This window comes from Eumetopias jubatus, unplaced genomic scaffold, assembly GCF_037043125.1.
Source record: "Eumetopias jubatus isolate StellerSeaLion01/CBP00866 unplaced genomic scaffold, mEumJub1_p1.0 scaffold_15, whole genome shotgun sequence".
Classification (NCBI taxonomy): Eukaryota; Metazoa; Chordata; class Mammalia; order Carnivora; family Otariidae; genus Eumetopias; species Eumetopias jubatus.
The window spans coordinates 74,425,448-74,443,591 of NW_028274821.1; the positions used below are offsets into that span (position 1 = coordinate 74,425,448).

General features: G+C 43.7%; 1 protein-coding gene across 2 annotated transcripts in view; it reads right to left on the reverse strand.

The window, feature by feature from the left end:
- The window catches only part of FKBP15 (FKBP prolyl isomerase family member 15), a 66,863-nt gene that overhangs the window by 18,911 nt on the left and 29,808 nt on the right, over positions 1-18,144 (reverse strand). For both annotated transcript variants that reach the window (XR_003610045.2, XM_028107695.2), the window contains exons 12-20: positions 15,327-15,434; positions 13,073-13,175; positions 12,501-12,607; positions 10,485-10,599; positions 9,082-9,191; positions 8,673-8,780; positions 7,980-8,074; positions 7,019-7,121; positions 1,736-1,907 (exon numbers count right to left, since the gene is read on the reverse strand). Coding sequence is in view for 1 of the 2 variants with exons in the window: in XM_028107695.2 (XP_027963496.2) it covers positions 1,736-1,907; positions 7,019-7,121; positions 7,980-8,074; positions 8,673-8,780; positions 9,082-9,191; positions 10,485-10,599; positions 12,501-12,607; positions 13,073-13,175; positions 15,327-15,434 (1,021 nt within the window). In the remaining variant the exon portion in view is untranslated. The remainder of the gene's footprint in view (positions 1-1,735; positions 1,908-7,018; positions 7,122-7,979; positions 8,075-8,672; positions 8,781-9,081; positions 9,192-10,484; positions 10,600-12,500; positions 12,608-13,072; positions 13,176-15,326; positions 15,435-18,144) is intronic.

The window sequence follows — 18,144 nt, forward strand, 5'->3', positions numbered from 1 at the left end:
TCAAATAAAGCTACTCAATATTTCTTAAAAATGTAACACACTGGGGCGCCTGGGTGGCTCAGTCGTTAAGCGTCTCAGGTCATGGTCCCAGGGTCCTGCGACAGAGACCCGCATCGGGCTCCCTGCTCTGCGGGAAGCCTGCTTCTCCCTCTCCCACTCCCCCTGCTTGTGTTCCCTATCTTGCTGTGTCTCTGTGTCAAATAAATGAAATCTGAGAAAAAAAAAAAAGTAACGCATTAAAATGAAGTTTGTACAGAAAACTTCTGAGACCCTTATGGTGCTTTTGAGGTATAGGGCACCAGAGAAGCAAAAAGATACCTGTACAGCATTTGAATCTAAGCCTATCCCTCAGGTGAACCCAGGTGATGCTCTAAAAGGGAAGGGGTTTATCCTCAAGGTATCACTCTACCGACTTACATCAGTGTTTTTAGCTCTTTTCAGGCAAGCAAACTTAGCTTCTTCCCAATTCTGCTGCTGCCCCAGCTACACCCCGCCCCCTGGTCCCATCTGTGCCTTCCACATTTGTTTCTACACACCAAAGTGCATGCATCAACATGCTGGTCTTCACAACTCTTCTATTCGAGTCCCTGTGTCTTGAGCAGCACCTTTATGCCAGGTACTGAACAAATGCTAACTTGGAAAAAAAGGACTTTGCAAAAGATGAGCAAGACACCATCCTTGGCCTCCAGAGGCTTGTATTCTAGAAGGGAATACAGACATATAAATACTGCTGATTTGAGGTTAACTCTGATAATGGTCATAATAATGTACTCAGAGATAAAGGATTCTAAAGGAGATCAAACGTTCTAGAAAAAAAACAGGAAAGTTTCTGAAAGAGATTTTGGAGAATTGGAGGCAAATATTGGTGACAGTAGACACACCAAGTCCAGAGAAGAGCATGGATAAAAAGCAAGACGAGAACCACAGGATGGGCTGAAGCTGCAGCAGGCTGGCTAGTATGTCCAGAGCCGAGATGAACTGAGCAACAGAAGAGGAAGTAAGCCAAGCTGGAGGGGCCTCGAGTGCCAGGCTGAAGGGTTGGAATCCACCCTCTAGGAAGGAGGCAGCCGCCTCAGGAAGTACTTCTTTCTTAAACTTCCACTGAGTCATGAGTTAGAGGAAGACATTAAACTCTTCCAGGCCCATGAGCCAAACACAAGTACCAAAGACACTGAGGACAACACTTGCCAAGCAAAGTGGGAAAGTGGTCACTAATCAACTTCAGATGAACAGTCAGTTCTTTAGTAGTCCTTTATGTTAAGCAATGGTGTAGGTTTATACCAGTCTACTTTCATTTTTGCCTCAGACCTTCAAAAACTTCAAGGGCTCCAAGCCAAATGGATTTGAAGGAAGGACAGAGTTTAACTGTTTTTTAATTTTTATTTATTTATTTGAGAGAGAGAGAGACAGAAAGTGTGAGAGCAGGCACGAGCAGGGGGTAGGGGAGGGCAGAGGGAGAAGCAGATGCCCTCCTGAGCAGAGCCGACATGGAGCTTAATCCCAGGACTCCAGGATCATGACCTGAGCTGAAGGCAGACGCTTAACCAACTGAGCCACCCAGGCGCCCTGGTCTTTTTTTTTTTTAATTAAGTAAATTCTACCCCTCAACGTTGGGCCTGAACTCATAACCCTGAGATCAAGAGTCACATGCTCTACTGAATGAGCCACCCAGGTGCCTCTCAGTTTAATTCCTTAGGTTTAAATGGTGAACGTCCCAGCCCCTCCAAGGACGTACCTGAGAACTCTGCCTGCAGTTTGGCGAGCTGGCCCCTAAGGAGGTCTGTCTCCTTTAAGCTTCCTGTCAGCTCCATCTGCAGCTCTGTTTCTTTCTTTTGGTGAGCAGTCACTTTCAGCTGCAGACGAGAGACTTGAGCGGTGGCAGCTGCTAACTCTTCTGTCACCTTGGCCTGAACAGTAACAAAGTATGACGCCACTTCAAACATGGGTGTCCCTTGTCTCCAAGTGATGACCCAGCCTCACACACTCTATGCTGACTGAACTGGTAGGAAGGGAGCTAAGGCACCCTCAACCTGCATTAAGCCAAAATCAAGCCTTCAATACGTGCCAAGTCTCTGACCCAGGAATTCCCTTGCAGAAATCTGTCCTTAGGAAGCAGGGAAATCTGTCCTTAGGAAGCACTGGGCAAACTTAACAAAAATTTTGCTACAAGATATTCGATGCAGATTGTTTACAGGTGCAAAAGAATGGAAAAATAAAATGCTGGAAAACGGGCTTAAGCAAATTATGATACACGTATCCCATATGCAGCTATCAAGAATGGTGCTGTGACAGAGCCACAGTCCCCTGTTCAATGTTACCAATCTGATACATGAGAAATGGTATTCCTGCCATTTTCTACCTTTTCTAGGATACACATGTATTTTTCTTCATAAAAGGATATTTTAAAATTAAATTGAATGCCTTCAACAGCAATCAACGTCTGAGTCTGTAGTTTCTCCCTAATGGTCCTGACTACCCGTGGAAGTATGATGGAAAGCTCAGCTACCTGAGAGTGACTGCTCTGGGGGTTCTTGGAAGAACAGAGCTAACAAAACACGGCCACACATCAGTTTTCTGCGTGCTCCACGTACTGCAAATGGTGCCCTGACCTGGCCTCACAGAAGCTCTATGCTCTCAAGTAACATCTGATGAAACCACAATGACTCCCTGGAGAACCCTCTAATGATACTCTGTGTGGTTAAGGGTGATGATTAAGAGGATGATCAATAAAACGAACGGTAAACAAGTGACAAATACCACATCCTTGTCACCTGAACTGATGGGCTCCCGTACAAATGAGGAGAAATGAGATGATAAGAAAGGCAGTGAACAGTTGCTCTTCTGGTGAACAGTCTTGACTTTTGGATAGCCAAGTATTTATGGGGCTGGACCGTCTCTTCTACGCTGTTATGCTGCTTCTCCCATTACTCCTCTTATGCTATTGTACCTGATGTGCCTTTACAGTTGTCTCCTTTCTTACTGTCACTTGTCCCTTCTTAGGCTATTCCCTATGCCCCTGCAGATTTAAGTGTTTCAAAGCCTTTACTGGTTTGCTAGCTTCCATTTAAAATCTAGTATTTTGGCTCTGCTAAACAAGAAGGAAATAAAGCAAATTAAAAGTGTATATAAAAGGGGCGCCTGGGTGGCTCAGATGGGTAAGCATCTGCCTTTGGCTCAGGTCATGATCCCAGGGACCTGGGGTCGAGCCCCGCTTCGGGGCTCCCCTGCTCAGCGGGGAGCCTGCTTCTCTCTCTCCCTCTCTCTCTGCCTCTGCCCTTCCCTCCACCTGTGCTCTCTGGCTCTATCTGTCAAATAAATAAATAAAATCTTTTAAAAAAAGTATATATAAGATAAAAGGAAAGAGGTTATGAATGAGTATCTGAGAGTCCACCGGCAAAGACTCTCTTTGACCAAACTTTAGTCAGGCTCCTCTGAGCCCCTGACCTTGGCCTCACATCCTATCTGTGGCCTGCCCGGCCTAGATTTAGCAAGAATCCTGCTACGTCCGTTTAGAGAGCACCCCTCCCCCTGATATCTGAACAAGTTCTTCATCCTCGATCTCTGGTACCCCAGTCCTTGGCCAGTCATTAGCAAGAATGCTACTAGGTCAGTTTAGCAAGAATCCCTCCCACCCGTGAGGTCTTCTCTGAGTAATTTTCCAGCACCGACCCCTCACTCCGCTCCTTAGCTACGAATCCCCCATCTGCCCTTATTGTATTTGGAGTGGAGCCCAATCTTTCTCTCCTACTGCAATAGCCTTGAATAAAGTCCTCCTTACTGCTTCAGGAAGTGTCTGAGTAGTTTTTTAACAGTATGAGACCTTTCAAGTGCGCTCTAAGATACTTACTTTTGCTATTCAGTAGCCTTAGGATTTTACCTGTTAAACACAGAGGACAACGGCAGCTAGAAGTTCCAGATAGAAGAGGGGTTTTCATCTGCCCCAAAGAGAATAAAAGTTTTAGTCACTGTCCTGACGCACATGGCCTAACGGGGCCTGAGCTCCCACAGCACCCAGAGAGCTTCGTGTCTGTCTGCAGCTCCAGAGTTCACAAATATCAGAGCCAGGGCCCCTCACAAAGGCCTCGCAGCAGCTAACACCACGGGAAGGGCTGAAGGTCACTGGAGGGGAGGCAGTGGGATGGCTGGTCCCTCTCTCCCGAAAGGACAAGCAGAGTGAAAGGTCACTCAAAAGCTCTATTTATCTCAGGGCCTTACGTGGAAAGGCCTATTAGAAGCATGACAAGTAATACTCTCACCCAAACACACCTGTGTGCACAGAGAAAAGAGCGAAGGGACGAGTAAACAGGAAAGGAAAGCAAAGGCAGGGAGAACCAAGAGTTTAGAAAAACAAGTAAAAAGGAGCATTCAAGTGAGAAGCAGGAAAACGGTTCCAAAACAAAATGGCAATTTGACAAAAGGAAAAGGACACAGCTGACTGGCAGTGAGGCCCTGCGCGAGCTGCTGCCCCTCCCTGGGCCGCAGCTTGCCCTCTGTAAAACAGGAAGGTCAACCCAGGTGACCTCCAACAGCTCTTCTGTCAGTCCAGGGTTTTATGTGGAAATACTAACCCCGTCAGAGAGAAAAATAACGAATTCCACTCACCAAATGTCCACTGAGCTCTCAGCCAAAACTCTCTGAGCTGCGTTTGAAGGCAGAGAGCTGCCTCCAGGGATCAAAAGACCTTGATGATCTCCCTTTAGGAGGACAGCCCTCATAGGGACGACTATCAAGTAAGAAAGAAGCGGAGCGAAAGGAAAGCAGGAAGGGTCAAGCCTTGAAAAGTTTCACTGAAATCAAAGCAGCCAAGCGAGGTGTGTGATACCTGGTACCCAACTCATCAAGCACAGCGCTACTCAGCCCAGAAGATGCTCTCAGACAGATATGTGGGAAGCATGGTGCCTAGAACCTGGTGGGGACTGAAGAGATCAGAGCTGTTCTCACTGTTGTTGTCATTACTGCACGTTCTGCTGTCACAGAGCATCTACCAGGTGCCAGGCATGGTGCCAACCATTTTTGTTTATCAGTATGGGGCTCCTGGGTGACTCGGTTGAGCGTCTGACTCCTGATTTCGGCTCAGTAGTCATAGTCTCAGGGTCATGAGGTCCAGCCCCGAGCTAGGCTCTGCACTCAGCGCGGAGTCTGCTTGAGAGTCTCTCCTTCTCCTTCTGTCCTTTCCCCAGCTCGCACATGCGCTCTAAAATAAATAAAAAATCTTAAAAAAAAAAAAAATCATGTGGGTGGACTAATAAGCTAACTCATGTGGTTGGCAAACTTTGACCCACAGGCCAAATTGGCCTGCTGCCTGTTTTTGTAAATAAAATTTTAGTGGCACACACACACACACTCCCCCCACTGATGCTCAACACGAGAATCACATGGGGAAGTTCCTAAAAACAAAGGCACCCAGCTGCCACATCCACAGGATTGAGGCAAAAGAAACCACTAATAAAGAGCAATGACTCCTAGCCGGCTGTGCGTCAGAATCTAAAGGAGCTTTTGAAAAGTTCAGATTCAGCCCTTGGCTACATGATGCTGAATTAGAATCTCAAGGTGAAGTTTAAGAATATGTATTTTTTAATAAGGCACATCAAGTGATCTTGAGGCAGCCAGACTAGTGTGTGGGAACCACTGATCTAGAACAAGGTCTAGTAATCATGCTAGACCCGAATAACTGGTCTAACAGCTCAACCAAACAATGTATTTGGGTGTCCCTGCCAGGCCTAAGGATTAAAAAAAAAAAAAAAAGTAAATGAGAGTGAGAAAATAAAAGTAGAGGAAGGAGAAATAGTAAAAAATATGGTTAATGGAGAGTGAAGTGACTCCAGTGCTGTTCAGTGACGGCAGCGTCCCAGGCTGCTGACCTTGATCCAGGCCGGAGGGGTCAGCCTCAACAAACGAGGGATGGTAGAAAGTAGCAGTGAGAAAGGATCGGGGTCATGTTGGGTCGGGGCTATGCAGGGCAAGGCACTGCTCATCGGAGGATAAGGGGTCGGAGCTCTTTCCTCCTGGGACACTATGACTAAGAGAACACAGACAATAATAATAGCATGAGACCTAAGTAAGGAATCCTCAGCATTACTGGCCTGTGAGAAAGGGAGTAAACTCCATGGGTTATAAAGTGCATTCCACTCACCTTCCAATGTTCAGGAAAAATCCAAATACAAAATATAAACTATTTCTTAAAACCTGTGAGATAACAGCAGATGGCTGGGCCAAGATCTCCAGCTAAGGAGCAGTAGCCCAAACCAGAAGGACTCCACTCCAGATAAACGGTGTCACTGGGGCAGCAATGGGAGGAGTGAGCATCAGCATCAGCCTAGCCCAGCCCAAGACCCACTAGGGTCTTCCTTACAGCTACTCACAGGAACTGGTAGAAATGCCTCATTCTGAACGGACCGAAGCCAGACAGCAGTACTCTAAAATGCTCTGGCAGATGCAGATGGAGGACTACGCTAGACAATCTTAAATTTCACTAAAGTGTTTGTTATATGGCATAAGAGGAATTTTCTGTTGATTGGGTCAAGAGAATAAATTTCATTTGCTAATAAACAATGTAATCCTCACCTTAACCAAATTACTAAGATCGGTGATAGTTTTTGAGTCAACTCATTGCAAAGAGTACTTTAAAATAGAAGGGTAGGGATGCCTGGGTGGCTCAGTTGGTTAAGCGTCTGCCTTCAGCTCAGGTCATGATACCAGGGGCCTGGGATCGAGTCCCGCATCGGGTTCCCTGATCAGCAGGGAGCCTGCTTCTCCCTCTGCCTTCCACTCCCCCTGCTTGTACTCTCATGCTCTCTCTCTCTCTCTCTCTCTCTGGCAAGTAAATAAAATCTTTATTAAAAAAAAAAAAACACAGAAGTCTGGATGGTGGATATAATAAAATCTGTTAGAAGCTTTCTAGTTCTGTTCCCAATGATGGCAAAAGTTTTTGCTGAAAAGCAGATTGATAAGTACGTACACAGAAGCACTCCTTAGCTCTACACATCCTAATGGGCTTTTCTCTCCCTAGTTACTTTACCTTCTCTTGTTCAGCATGCAATACTCTTGCCTGTGTGTTTTCTGTGGCTGTTTGAAGTGAGTTATTCCTCTTCTCCATCATCAGGTTACTCTGCTCAACATACCTGTGAAATAGGGGAAAAGACATTTATCAAGCACCAAATGTATACCAGACACAACCAACGCACATTCAGTCCTCACAACATTGCTCTATACCTTCGAAAAAATAATCTGAAAGCATTTTGTTTTCCTTAGATCTGCAGTAATCAAGTTTGGAGGTAGGAACCGGGGCCAGAAGTGAATTGCTTTACATAATGAAGAAAAAAAGGAACTGGAAGCATGTGTTGTGAGGGGGAATAAAGGATGAAAGAGGAGAGGGGAGAAGAAAAGAAAGCACTTCTCCCCCCAGCTCCCCCACCAACCCCCCCCCCCCCCACCGTGTGGGAGACAAGAGACACTAGAAGAGAGAACCATGGAAGAATGATTTGCTAAGTGAAATGCTATTTGCTATAACACGTTACCCTGACCACACAATGCCCCCTCCCCCCGGCCAAAATCTTTAGAAGGATCTAGAAAAATTACACAACGTTTGGGTTTTATATGGAAATCACTGAAGTTCTGGTTGATGAAATAGCCCACATAGTAGACAGAAGAGTTGACAGTATTTTCTAAGAGTGTTCTAAGTATTAACGCCACTTTTGCAGATGAAGAAAGGAGGGCCAGGAGGAGTAAATACCCACAGCCACACAACAAAAGAGGAGCAGAGCTGGGATTCAAACATAGGTCTGCCTGACATCACAGCCTACTGCGCTCTTTCTATCGGAATGCCTCTCAGAAAACAAACAATAATTCACATGACAGGCAGGAAACAGAAATAGCAGCAGTACGCATAAACTACCCTAAAAAAACATGTTTATCTAACTTGGGCATTTACAAATGAAACCCTTTGTCCATCCTAGCCAGTGCCCCATACCTGTCATTACCTCTGATTTCGTTCAATTAGTTCACTAATCTTGTCATTCTGTTCTTCTATCCGACTGCTCTTTTCAAGGATCTCTTGCTTCAATCTTTCGTTTTCCTAAATTCAAAATATACAATGTATAACTTAAGTTTTTAGAAGAAAAGTGCCAGATATAAAGGAATCAACTTGAACTGATAGGTGATACTGTTACAAATTTTGAGATAAAAAACCAGAATTTATGTCCACATCGATATAATATTTAAAACATCAAATCATACCTGATGGATACAAATCACTATGCCCAATAGATTAAACACAGAAATGGCCAGGTCATGATCCTGGAGTCCCGGGATCGAGTCCCGCATCGGGCTCCCTGCTCGGCAAGGAGCCTGCTTCTCCCTCTAACCCTCCCCCCTCTCATGTACTCTCTTTCTCTCATTCTTGCTCTCTCAAATAAATAAATAAATCTTAAAAAAAAAAAATGGCCATTAAATGAGGCAAAATTCTAAAATATGGTCCAAAAGAAATGTTTCCTTGTGACTCTATACTGATAAGTCACTTGGACCAAATTAGGCCGTAATAGATTTTCCAGAATTTCCCAACTCAGTGTAGCACTGATCACATGCTCTCTGTGCAGCAGAGGTTTTAGAAAGTAGCACATTCTGGAGAAGGAGGCAAGACCTCCAGGCTGTGTTCTCTTCTCGATGCCCCTCACCTGAATAATACGTTGGATGTTGCTCATAATCATGCTTGTCTCCATTGTAAGCGCCATGCTGGGAGGCAGCAGGGAATTGCCAGCACTGTGCTTCTGTAACTCTTCAACCTACAAATGTGGGGACAGAAAGACTTTGAGAGAAATTTTTAAATGGAGAAATATAATTTACCCAAGATCTGACCACTTTTTGGACGGGCCTAACAATTTTCTGAGACAATCTCTAACATAAGCTAGAATTTTCTTCTGCCAACTGGATTCCAAACTAAAAACTAACCTTCTAGGGAAATAACTACTAACTACTAGGAATACAGGAAACCAAGGAAGAGTTTACCTATAGCCCTGGTTGCTCCCTGCTTGTACCCCGTTCACTCCCCCACTTTCAACACAGCCCCAACCCTGACTCACTCACCTTCGTCATTAGATGATCCATTTTATCAGCCACTTTGCTGACAGCCATTCGAATTTCAGTGTTATGTTGCCGGGCTTCAGTCATGAGAAATGAAGCCATGTCACTGGATCCTAAACAGACATAAGCCGAAAAGAACCTTATGAAACTAGAGCGGAGGAACATCCCAAAATAGTAGGAAATGCTGTAGGTGATTCACACTGTCTGGAGAAGACATAGAGGACATAGAGGCAAAAGGGTGCCAAAGCTAACAGTAAGTAAGCTCTGCTCCTGCAAAATGCATCAAGGGGTATGGTCTGGTCCAGAGCACAAGAATGCCCATTTTGGTCCGCCATAGCACTAACAGCTCAGATTGCTTCTCCACTCATCCAACTGCATGCCAGGTATTGTACCAGGCACCAGGGATTCAGAACAAATGAAACCCGGTTCCCGCCCTTGGTGAGCTCACAGTCTGGTGGGGAGACTCACATGTAAACAGATCATTACGACAGAGTGTTTAAGTGCAAAAAATGGACCATGTACAAAGTACAAAAGGACCACAAAGAAAAGCAAGATTAACTCTTTGGTGACACATATACACAGTTATGTCTGTGGGAGGAGAGGAAGAAGTGACAGTCACAATTAGGGAAGGCTTCACAGAGATGATAAATTTGATGGTTTCCCAGATAGACAAGTGGCAGGGTTTCCAGACAAAGGTAGCAACCATGAAACCCTTACCAACCCGGGACCATAAATTATGCTGTAGGATATACTGGGTCCTTCCTACCACTATCCTAATGCCAAAGATAAGCTGCAGAATAAGAAGGTAGAATAGCATGCCAGCTATTTACATTTTATTTTGTTTTGTTTTTTAATATAAAATTACAATTTGTTTCGTTTTTTATATCAATGTGCTTTTTATGCACTGGTACATGCATGAAAGATATCTGAAAAGTTACCCAAGTAACTGTTAACAACAGTTTCCTAGGGGTGGGGGGTGTTAATGATGGAGAACAGTAACTTATACTGAACACCCAGTTACCATGCGTTCTCCCAATTTCCCCCAACATTTCACTCTCATTGTTTTCTAGAAACGCTACAGAGCCACACTGACAGAGCAATGGAAAAGGGCTGACAGGAGAAAATGCAAGAAACAAAACAGAAAGTAGGCATGAAGTGGTTTTGGGGGAAGATGTAAACATTCTAAAATTGGATTGCGGTGAAGGTTGCACAATTTTGTAAACTTACTGAAAAAATCCTTAAATTACACACTTAAAGTGAATGAACTATATGATACATAAATTTCACCTCAACAAAGCTGTTAAAAAAAAAAAGCAGAGATCTGTTGGAGTGAAAATGGAAAGGGGGTGGGAGGAAGGAGAGCAGAGCAAGAGTGGAAGACGAGACACTGAGGGCCCACGGCCTACCTTGAAAATGGGGAGACTGAGAGAGCGGAGCGGGGTACAGGGGCCGGGCAGGCTGCAGCTGGGAGGTGACGGCTGATGTGTGAGGATAAGCGTAGGCTTGCATACCTGCATAGGGCTGAGAAAATGCCAAGTTATATTCACGGCTCTCTTTTCTGCTTAATCTGTCTTTGATGGAATAAAGAGATTAAGCTGGAAGGAGATGCAAATTTATTAAAGCTGGAGACAGATGATAACATAACAATAAAAAAATTTAAAGGAAAAAAAAAAAAGCTGGAGACAGATGAGATCTATTTGGTACGGGGTAGGCACTGCAGCAGAATTCTGTGTCATCCAGAGACACAGGTGCCCGATCACTGAAGTCCTACCCAGAAAGTGAGGGAAGGCTGTCTCAGGTTGCTCCCCAGTCCTCTGCCACTATGATTTAATTAAGTAGGAATTCAGTTTCCAGCTGTTAGGCCTACTGATGGTCTAAGAAATTGTAAATCTAAAGAGACTCAGCTGAGGGCGCCTGGGTGGCTCAGTCAGTTAAGTGTCTGCCTTTGGATCAGGTCATGATCCCAGGGTCCTGGGACGGAGTCCTGATACAGGCTCTCTGCTCAGTGGGAAGTCTGCTTCTCCCTCTGCCCCTGCCCCCCCACCGCCCACAAGTGTGCACACGAGCGCGCACACGCGCTCTCTCTCTCTCTCTCTCGTGTATGCATGCATGCAAAAATACATACATAAAATCTTTAAAAATAAATAAATAAAGACACTCGGCTGAGTTTCCATTGGGATCAAAGGACAGGTGTTCATTGAGATCCCAAAGTAAATCCATGAGTCTCCAAAGGATATCTCTCCCCTGCAAGATTCTGATGCTCTTGTGATCAAGAGCTCTCATTTTCCCCTGAATCTTGGTCACCTCAACTATAAGATGAAAAGAGTAACACCACTCACGGCTGTTGTGTGGACTAGATGAAGTGATATATAGGTAAAGTTCCTCACAGCTGGTAAATTAAGTGCACAGCAGACAGTAAATGCTCAATAAACAGCAGCTTTCTTTTAAATGATGATTGTTGTTCTTCCTTGAGTTAAGGAAATCCAGTTCATTTCCAGGGACAGATAAACTACCCATCCATTATTAAAAAAAAAACACAGCTTAGTCTATAAGATAGAATTGTCCACTAGGGAGTAAGGAGAGGGCAAGGTGGGACTTTTTTAAATTCGAATACACCCTGTCCCAATGGGGCACAGCCCGCTCACCATCACTGCCACCCTTCCATTAAGAATCACCAAGGAAGTGAAGCCCTCCTATCACTGGGAGTATGTTCATGCACCCAGTGTGTCGGACAGAAGAAAGAGCCCACTACCCCGGCAAACAGCAGAGGCAGGTTGCTGCCACTACCTTCTGTGAAAACAGAAAAAACCTACTTTCTTTTTGGAGGATAACTAGAAGCAGAGTTGGCTGTATTTTCCATATACCCTCAAGCTACAAGCATTCTGCTACGTACAGAGCAGAACCTTAGCCTATCGAGCTAGTGGACAAGAACAGAGGACTTGCATTTACCCCCTGCAGGCGACCTGTGTGCAAAGGAAAGGAAACAAACACTGACTGGGCCTTTACTATGTGCCAGGCCTTGTTTCCATATACCCTCAAGCTACAAGCATTCTGCTACGTACAGAGCAGAACCTTAGCCTATCGAGCTAGTGGACAAGAACAGAGGACTTGCATTTACCCCCTGCAGGCGACCTGTGTGCAAAGGAAAGGAAACAAACACTGACTGGGCCTTTACTATGTGCCAGGCCTTGTACCTGGCGCTCTGCCTGTTCTTACCTTTCGGCTTTACAACAACCTGTAAAGGAGGTAATCCTCGGTCTGGTTTAAAGATGAGATGGTGGTGGTGGTTCAGGAAGGGGGAAAATGACAAATTCTGATGTGGGGAACTGCTACTGCACAAAGTGTGCAGGAGGGAGGAGAGAGACTGACAAGAACCTAATAAATTACCGCCTATGACTGATATGGTTTAAAAACGTCATTACCTGAAAGGACTGGGCATTTCCAGACACAGCGGAGTGCGAGTCGAGAGAGGCAACTTGCATTAAGGCAGGAGAGGGCGCTTGGAGGCCAGAAACAGATGGCTGAGGTGCTACAATAAAGCAAGAAGTTTTCACTGTCATCCACTCTGGTTTCTTGGTAAAAGTCTGGACTAGAATCTTACATATTGCAACATGCTTCAGACCTGACCACTCTCCTCACCTGCTCTCCCGAAACCAACTCTACTGGAGTCTCAGGAGCAGACTAGTAGAAGGAACCTGGGGTTCTCGGGCACATGGGATTCAGACCTACGGTCCCATCCGCTGACAAGTGCACAATTGCACACAGGGAAGTGTCTCATTAGCTGAGAGCATGCTTCTGAACATGGCAATGCCACATGGCAGGAGACAAAGCACACAGACCAAATCCATCTCCAGGGTGGAAAATGCCCTACCCAGGGACAAACTGACAAGTTTTACACTCTAGTCCAGTCTCAGTACTAATACACTGCAGCCCGATAACTTAAGGAACCCGGATGATAACTCTGGTAATCTGCAGAGCTGGAGAGGCCCCTTACCTTGTGCGGCCATCTGCGGAAGCGCTGGATGCGCTGGCTGAAGAGAGGGCTGCAGGGACGGAGCTGCCGCAGGCTGTGCAGCTCCGCGCAGAGCGTTCACATCCTGAAACAGGAAAGGGCATTTTGGTGACTATGTATGTGGGTCCTTAGCTGGAGACCGAGGCTGACTGTCCACCCTAAACCTGCTTACAGTCAGTGTTTTTAGGCAAAGAAGAGAAAGGAAAGGCAAGAGTTTAGGGTGTGGGCTGTGGGGAGATCCCTTCTCCCTGTAAATCATATCAAATAATTAAGTATATGTAATTTCCTTGAACGTTCCAAGTTGTTGATGTTTTATTGACTGAAGCAGCTAAAGTGACTGCTCTCCAGAATGTATCATTTTCCAAACCAGCAGCTACCTTAAACCTGACCTAGTCTGTTCCCAGAGAAGCGGGGGTCTCTTGCAAGGAAACCCAAGCAATAGTGCAGCCTCTTCTCTTCTGCCAAATCATCTCCACACACCTCAAGGTACTCACTGAAAATGAGACAGAGCAAGATTCACTGCGCCTCATTACCATGTTTTTTGGATAATGCAGTTTTAGAGTGTTTTTCCCCATTCTTTCTTTTCATAAAAGTCAAAGCAATGTTGGTCTCTACTATAATTCTAAACAAAGTTACTAAACATCTTCCCAATTCATACAAGGAAAAGAAAAACTTGGGGCACAACATACAGTTTACTTGCTATCCTACAGTTCAAAGGCGGAAATCTCTTTGACATTCTTTTACTTTAGAACTTCCCCTTGCCCCCGATATTCTCCAAAACGCATTATGCACTTCTGGAAAAGCATGCCAGTTTTTTATCGCTGCAGCTCTAAATTGAACACTGAGTTGCCTTTAAAGGAAATAATGCTTTGCTTTATTTACTTATGTTAATTGTATTATTTATGTTATTCATATTGGTATTAACATAAATATTCATGATACTAAGTTGAAAAATCAGGTTACAAAGCAATAATATATAAAGAAAAATGCACTTTTTGCTAAATATATTTTTCTTTCTTTGCAATTTAAATCATTCTACAATGAATAAGTAGCACTTACAAATTTTATTAACAGTATTACCTTATTAAAATTTAATTTCCAGAACCAGCTAAAAATCAATCCTATAACAAGAGGCCCCAGAAATCCTACCCTTAAAATATTAAATCTACTTACAGCTTTTCCAGGAAGAAATAAAACAAAATTACGAAAAATAAAGCCTATGCTAGAAAATTTTTTCAAGAGCATCACCTTTGCTTTATTTTACATCAAAGTCAAAGAATCCTAAAAATCAGTCTCTGTTAATCTCTGTTAAGTGTTTCAATTCAACTGAGAGGATGATTTTACTCAATAAGGAACTAACCAATGGGAAAAGAACTAAGTTAGAACTGAGCTACTTCGTATCATACACCAAATTCCATATGGATTAAAATTTTAGATCTAAATACGAAATAATATCTTTAGAAAACACGTGATGTTTATAATACCTGAAAGTGAGAAGGCTTTCTAAGCATAATGTCAAAAGCAAAAAACAAAGGGAAAAAACTGATAGATTTCACTGCAATAAAATTCTCGAACTTCAAAACAATCACACCATATACAAAGCCAAGAGACACAACAGTGCAATCTTTAGTGACAGGTAACATCAGTGGGAAGACCAATGTTTCCCAAAAGAATCTGAACATTCAGTCAACCAAAATGAACTGAGCATCTTTTATGGGTTGGGCACCATGCTGCCTCAAGTGTGATTTTTACTGACAGTAGAGAACCTAGTAGAAGGCTATATGGACTACTTAAAACTTCCCCGTTCATGGGCGCCTGGGTGGCTCAGTTGGTTAAGCGACTGCCTTCGGCTCAGGTCATGATCCTGGAGTCCCGGGATCGAGTCCCGCGTCGGGCTCCCTGCTCAGCAGGGAGTCTGCTTCTACCTCTGACCCTCTTCCCTCTCGTGCTCTCTATCTCTCATCCTCTCTCTCTCAAATAAATAAATAAAATCTTTAAAAAAAAAAAAAAAAACTTCCCCGTTCTTGTGGCAGATGTGTGGGATTGCTTCCATTTCTCAGGGGAAGTGCTAATCACCGTGGAAACACATGTACCAATACCAACCTATACCATTTTGAATATAAGCTTTCTACATGATGATTCTGGGTTACAGGCAGAAAAAGTAGTAATCTTAACCAAAAGAACACAATGTAGAAACGTCTGCACTATTCATTCTAACACAGCCCAGGGGTCATACCTCGATTTCTGAATCATTGGAATCCAACTGTGGTGGAAGAATGGGCAGCATGGGCTGGCCCATTTTAGCCATCCGAGAGATCAACTTGGCTTTGACTGTATCAGGACTCTAAAAAGAGAAAAGTCACAAAAATCACTACAATCAAAGCTCACTACTTTAGCTCTATGTCTTTGGCTCTTACATCAAACCCTTCAACAAGTCCCCCTGCTATATCTATTTGAAGCCATTTCTTCTACAAAATGAGAATTAAAGATTTCTTGCCAAGAAGCATACATGGGTCACAATTAATATAACAGTAAAAATAATTCCCTATATGTTGGAATGGACAAAGTGGTTCCACATGTATTATTCCATTTCAATCAAGTCTCCCCACCAGGCATAATTCTTCTCATTTTCCAGATGAAAAACTAAGTACAGATCAAGGGAAGGAGGCATCTTAGATGACAGTACCCTCTGAAAACCCTGGGAACAATTCAGCAGATAGATATTCAGAAGCAATTTGGGGAAAGAAGGAAACAGGAGCTCTTTGTTCCAAATTCACGTTCATTTAACTCTGACTTGGCACTGACTACACAATAGCCCCTGTGCTAGAAGCCTCTGTATCCATTAACTGGTCCAAAGTGCAGCCTTCAGAGTGGAGAGTATATACCCCTGAAAGTGTACATGATAGTCTACTGGGTATAAAAAGAGATGATAATGAGGCACCTGGGTGGCTCAGTCAGTTATGCGACTGACTCTTGATTTCCGCTCAGGTCTTGATCTCATGGGTTGTGAGATGGAGCCCCATGTTGGGCTCCGTGCTTAGCAGGGAGTCTGCTTGAAGATTCTCTCCCTCTGCCTCTCCCCACACCCTCACAGGCGCATGCACACGTGCACACGTGCTCTCTCTCTTAAATAAATAAATCTTTAAAAAAAGAGAGATGATCATAACCTCTATTTTTGAATTATCTCTAATCTGTGGTAAACGTAAGACATTAAGCTTGTTTACAGGGAGGGACAGTATATATATAATTTATAAATAGATAATAGATACTGGGAGTGTGTGCTCAGTTTTTCTTGACTGATTGGAAGCACATACTCAAAGAAAGTTGGGTTCAGGGGCGCCTGGGTGGCTCAGTCGTTAAGCGTCTGCCTTCGGCTAAGGGCATGATCCCAGAGTCCTGGGATCGAGCCCCACATTGGGCTCCCTGCTCAGCGGGAAGCCTGTTTCGCTTCTCCCTCTCCCACTCCCCCTGCTTGTGTTCCCTCTCTCACTGTCTCTCTCTCTGTCAAATAAATAAAATCTTAAAAAAGAAAAAAAAAGAATGAAAGTTGGGTTCATCAAAAGAGGACTAGTTACATAAACCATACCCCACAATGGCATACTGCAATCTACAGAAAAAAAAAGAAAGAGGAAGCTTTCTGTACACTAACATGGAAAGATACTGTTACATATATTGTAATATGTAGAAGGCATGGTAGGTGATATATATACTATGCTATATTTTGTGAAAGGAGGGAGAAATAAAATATACATTCCTATCTGCTTCCATCTGCATACAGTAACACTGAAAGAGGGCGCCTGGGTGGCTCAGTTGGTTAAGCGACTGCCTTTGGCTCAGGTCATGATCCTGGAGTCCCGGGATCGAGTCCCGCATCGGGCTCCCTGCTCAGTGGGGAGTCTTCTGCTTCTCCCTCTGACCTTCCTCTCTCTCATGCTCTCTACCTCTCATTCTCTCTCTAATAAATAAATAAAATCTTTAAAAAAAAAAACACTGAAAGAATATATATGAAACTAATAAAAGCAATTACCTAAAAGGAGAGTGAGACGGGATGGAGTACCCAGGGGTCAGGGTGGGAGCAAGTCTTTTCAATGTATACTGTTATATTGTTTTAATAACTGAACCTTAGGAATGCAATTACCTATTCAAAAAAAAAACTTAAATGTAAAAAGAAAAAAAAAGATGGTGAGTTTTGTTTCAATTAAAAAAAAAAAAAAAAAAAAAAACTGTGGGCGCCTGGGTGGCTCAGATGGTTAAGCGTCTGCCTTCGGCTCAGGTCATGATCCCAAGGGTCCTGGGATCGAGTCCCGCATTGGGCTCCCAGCTCCTTGGGAGCCTGCTTCTCCCTCTGCTTCTCTCTCTCTCTCTGTCTCTCTGTCTCTCATGAATAAATAAATAAAATCTTAAAAAAAAAAAAAAAAACTGTAACAAGAAAAAAAATTTTAAAAAAGGTTGGAGACCACTAGCCTACTGGAAGTTACTCAAGCTTAGAAATGGGTGACAAAAGTAGCTCTGTCTAGAAAGTATCATAGAACCAATACTAAACAAATTTTGTGACTGTTCAAAGATCTGAGATTATAGTTTTTTTAATTTTCTTAATTCTTTGGCTTAACCTTCCAGGTTTCAGAGATCACTTTTTACACATACCAGATCAATTATTTGCTTAATAATTCCTGCTTTGGGCTGAATATAAACAAGTAAACTAGGGCTGGAGAGAAAGTAATCAATTTCACTCCAAGCAATCATCCTGTTTCCCAAAGTGGTAGGTGGAAAGCCACAGGGCTTTCGCCTCATGCTCATGCAGCAAACTCAGATGCCTTCATGAACCAGGCAGGGCAGCAGCAAAGTACAGCATACATGCTCCCAAAGGCTTTCAAATCCAAATTTTACTACAACTGTATGCTAGTCTTCCTGTCTTACAGTTAGGGAAATACAGAGGCCCAGAGACCAACTCAGGGTCAACTAGTTGGTGAATTAGTGCAGAATTCATCTAAGAGAATGAAAGTGTGAAGGTATGTAGTGTTAACAGTTATTATAATAACAAGAGCTAATGTTAA